At 39.6% G+C, this 3,764-nt stretch overlaps 1 protein-coding gene across 1 annotated transcript; it reads left to right on the top strand.

The window, feature by feature from the left end:
• The first annotated feature begins 535 nt into the window (after window positions 1-535).
• On the top strand, window positions 536-3,484 carry LOC137621126 (uncharacterized protein PF3D7_1120000-like). The gene is made up of 2 exons (XM_068351554.1): window positions 536-763; window positions 900-3,484. Exon 2 carries the CDS (start codon window positions 1,636-1,638, stop codon window positions 3,424-3,426), a length of 1,791 nt encoding a protein of 596 aa, XP_068207655.1. The 5' UTR covers window positions 536-763; window positions 900-1,635; the 3' UTR covers window positions 3,427-3,484.
• The last annotated feature ends 280 nt before the right edge of the window (window positions 3,485-3,764 follow it).

The following is a 3,764-nucleotide window of genomic DNA, read 5'->3' as shown; positions in this document are numbered from 1 at the left end:
AGCGTTAACTTTTTTCGTCAATGAACTGAAACGGTGAAAAGACTTAATATCAAATATAATGAAAACAAAAGACGGAGAATAATCACGTCAGAAACTTGAAAAGATCAAGTTGAAGGATTTGAACTCTTGTAAGTTGTCCTAAGAGGAAAGATTAAGGACTCGCCCTTGAGATAACTCTGGATTCTCGCTGAAGATGGGAAACTGCTGGGGTCCTGCACGTCTTAAAAGGGCTGTAGGATGAGAAAATGGAGAGAAAAGAAAACAATAATGACTCCCCTCACCCGGTATTTACCTTTTCCCCTTCTCCTTTACTTCTAAATTCTTTACTAACTTTTCCCTTTTAAATGTTTAAAGGTCGCTCATGAATGGCAGAGGTAAGGGACCGTGACAATGCCCCAAATGCACATATGATCAGCCCCCAAGTCCCCTTGTGGAGGATTTATTTTTGCTTTATTTTTATTTTTGTTTTTGCCAAATCCTGAGAGAGAGAGAGAGAGAGAGAGAGAGAGAGAGAGAGAGAGAGAGAGAGAGAGAGAGAGAGATTGTGTTAGCGAGCGAAAGTAGTTAGGTTAACGATCGTTTGTGGTGAGAAAGACTGTTGGTATAAATGAGATTGTTTGTTTACATGTTTTAGTTAGGTTACGACAGTGGTGAATGTTTCGGAGCGAATGCTTTTTTTATTTGACTGCAGCATAAGGCAGTTGTGTGAGAGCTGGATTATATATTTTTTCGACCAGCGTGGAAGTGTTTTTTGATTTTCAAAGTAAGTACAGTTTTGTTTATCTTTGCTTGTCGTGATTGTGAATGATAGGAACAATTTATTATTTATCTTTGATTATAGTGCGATAGTTCAGTTAGCTAGAAGTGTTCGTAAGTGTTTTTCTTTTTTATTTTGGCAGGCTGCGATTCCTCCTTTGGAGAGACCGAATTTTGAAAGTGGATTTATTGTTGATGACCTGGCCTGTATTAAGATTTTGTTTGTACTGCTCATTTGACTGCTCAACTGTTGACGACCTGGCCTGTGTATTTGGATTGATGATGATGATGATGATACTGGCACCTGTGACTCAAGGTGTTGAGGCCGATATGGCATAGAGAGAGAGACTCCTGTTTACCATATAGTGGTAGTTTGCCGTGAAAAGACAGTTCGGCTTGTGTGTGGCGTCAGTGCTGGTGTCGCAATATTTATAAACATATATTTTGAGTTGGTGTGCGGTTTAGATTTAAGTTTGTTAGGTTTTTTTTGCGTTAATTTGGATGGGGTTTATGGTATATATAGTGTAAAGTTTTTGATGCTGGTGATTCTAGTTTAAAGTGTTAAGTTTTGATGAGTTTAAAGTTTTTTGGGATGGTTTGGTTTGATTTATTATAGTTTGTAAGAAATATATAGTTTTAAGGTTATGTTTTGTTTTGTTTGTCCTTTTGTCCAAGAGTCCAGTTGATAAAGTAAGGGGAAAGTTTGTGTTGTGGAGATAATTGTCTGTTAGAGTGATTCAAGGGTGTGGGGCTTGTTTTTTAAACATCCCGCCACATTATTTTGGCGCCCGAACAGGGACTGCTGAGGTGGGATAGAAGCTGGACTGTTGGACGAAGGACGGAATTAGGTTAAGAATTTAGGATTAAGGTTGATGAAAAATGGAAGAGCAGAACAAGTTACTAAAGGAGGAATTGCGGCTGAGTAAGGAGCGTGAGGAGAGGTTGCTAATAGAGAATGAGAGGTTGAACTGGGAGAATGCGGCGATGCAGAAGGAGCTTAGGGAGTTAAAGGGGACAGTAGAGAGAGTGGAAGAATGTGTTGAGATGAGGATGCGAGAGAATGAAGAACGAATGGAGAAACGAATGGAAGATATGATGGGGCAAGTCATGGGGATGATGAAAACTATAATGGGTGAAGGTGCAGTCGGAGGAGTGTCCTCCGCTTCGGGTAATGGGTTGGTAGTGAAAGAGAAGGTTAAGGTAGGTGATAATAGGAAAGGAAGTGATAGTGATAGTAGTAATAGTGATGGTGATATTGAAGATAAGGGAATTAGGCATAGTAAGGATGAACAGAAAGGGGAGAGGAAAGATGAAAGGAAAGGTAAAAGTGATGTGAAGAAAGAGAAGAAAAAGTATCAGGCTGATAGCAAGGACGATCGTGAATGGGTGAAAGTGGTAAGTAAGAAAAAGGGTAAGAAGGGAATGGTTAAGGATAGGAATTTAAGTGTGGAAGTGGATTCATTATATTCGAATGAGGAAGAAGGTAACAAGGGAGTAGACAGTGATGATAGCAGTGAGAATGAACGTGATGTGTGTAAGACTGTGTTTATGAGAGAGGTACCTCGGTGTGAAAGGTTCAATGAGCATAGCAGTAGGGATGTAAATGATTTTTTCAAGGAGTATGAGAGGTATTGTCAGGATAAGTATGGTGATAGTAAAAGAGTTTGGGCTAGGGAGTTAAGAGAATATTTGACTGGGTATTTGTTGACGATGTATGGAGTGATAATGAGTGTAGGGGACGTTGATTATGAAAGTGTGAAAACGAGAATAATTGAGCAGGTAAAACGTATGAAAGGGAGTGTTAAGTATAAGCGTAAAAATGATTTTGATGAGGCAAGGATGAATGCAGGAGAAGCTATATCAATGTACGTATGTAGGTTGGAAACTTTAGCTAGGAAGAAGTATGGGGATGAAGGTATAAATGAGAATAAGGAGTTAATGAGGAAGTTTTTGGCAACAGTACCTGAGAATGTGTGTGAATTTATTAATTTGAAACGCAAAGAGAAAATGAGGTGGACGCAAGAGAGATTGACATGGGATGATATACTAGAGATAGTTGAGGATTATGAGTTAGATAGGTGCATGAAAGAAAGTAAATCTGTGAGTGTAAGAACTGGAATGGAAGAAAGTGTAATAGAATTTGGTAGTTATAAGGACGCAATTTTGAGAGGACCAATGAGGGTAGCTGATAATGTAGTAGATAGGAGTGTTAGGGCGAGTAATGTGGGAATACCTGTAAGGACAAATGAAGGGTTTAGGCAAGGGAATCAGGTTTGGAGGGATAGGAGTGCTAGTGCGCCGCAAGATAGGTCAGGTAGTTGTATCCGTGAAGAGAAGTGTTATAGATGTGGGAAAGTAGGACATAAGAAGAATGAATGTAGATGGGCTCTTGGTGCTTGTTTTGGATGTGGTGAGGTAGGGCATAGAATTAGCGAGTGTAAGAAAGAGAAAGTGATTAAGTGTTATCGGTGTGGTATGACTGGGCACGTAGCAAGTGGATGTAGGAGTAATCGTATGAATGTGATTTGTGGTAATTGTGGTAAGGATGGTCATTATGCTAGAATGTGCAAGGAGCCGCGGGGTAAGTGTACTGAATGTGGTGCAGATGGGCATGTAGCTAGAGTATGTAGGAAGAAGGGAGTAAGTCAGCCAGGATGTTCGGGAAACTAGAGTGTGAGAGGGTTCAGCTGGGTGAGTCCTCCTGTGTGTGTGGAAGGAATAGGATCAAGGTTTGTGAGAAATGGGATGGATAATTGGTTAGAAATGAGCAAGTATGAACCTAGTATGCATGAGAAATTAGGGCTGGAAAATAAACAATTAGTGTTAGTTGAATATAGGAAAAAGAGGCGTTTGAAAGTTTTAAGTGAGGAGAAAGTGCAAGGGAAATTTATAAGTAAAAGTGAGAATAGAAATAAGTATGACAAGGGTGTAAATGTGCAAGTGTGTATGGAAGATAAATGTGTTAATACAGATGAATCATGGCTGAGTATGAATGATACCTATAGTGT

The sequence above is a fragment of the Palaemon carinicauda genome, chromosome 27 (genome assembly GCF_036898095.1).
Source record: "Palaemon carinicauda isolate YSFRI2023 chromosome 27, ASM3689809v2, whole genome shotgun sequence".
NCBI lineage: Eukaryota > Metazoa > Arthropoda > Malacostraca > Decapoda > Palaemonidae > Palaemon > Palaemon carinicauda.
Note: the sequence above shows the minus strand (reverse complement) of the source record. Positions and strands in the feature narration are given on the sequence as shown.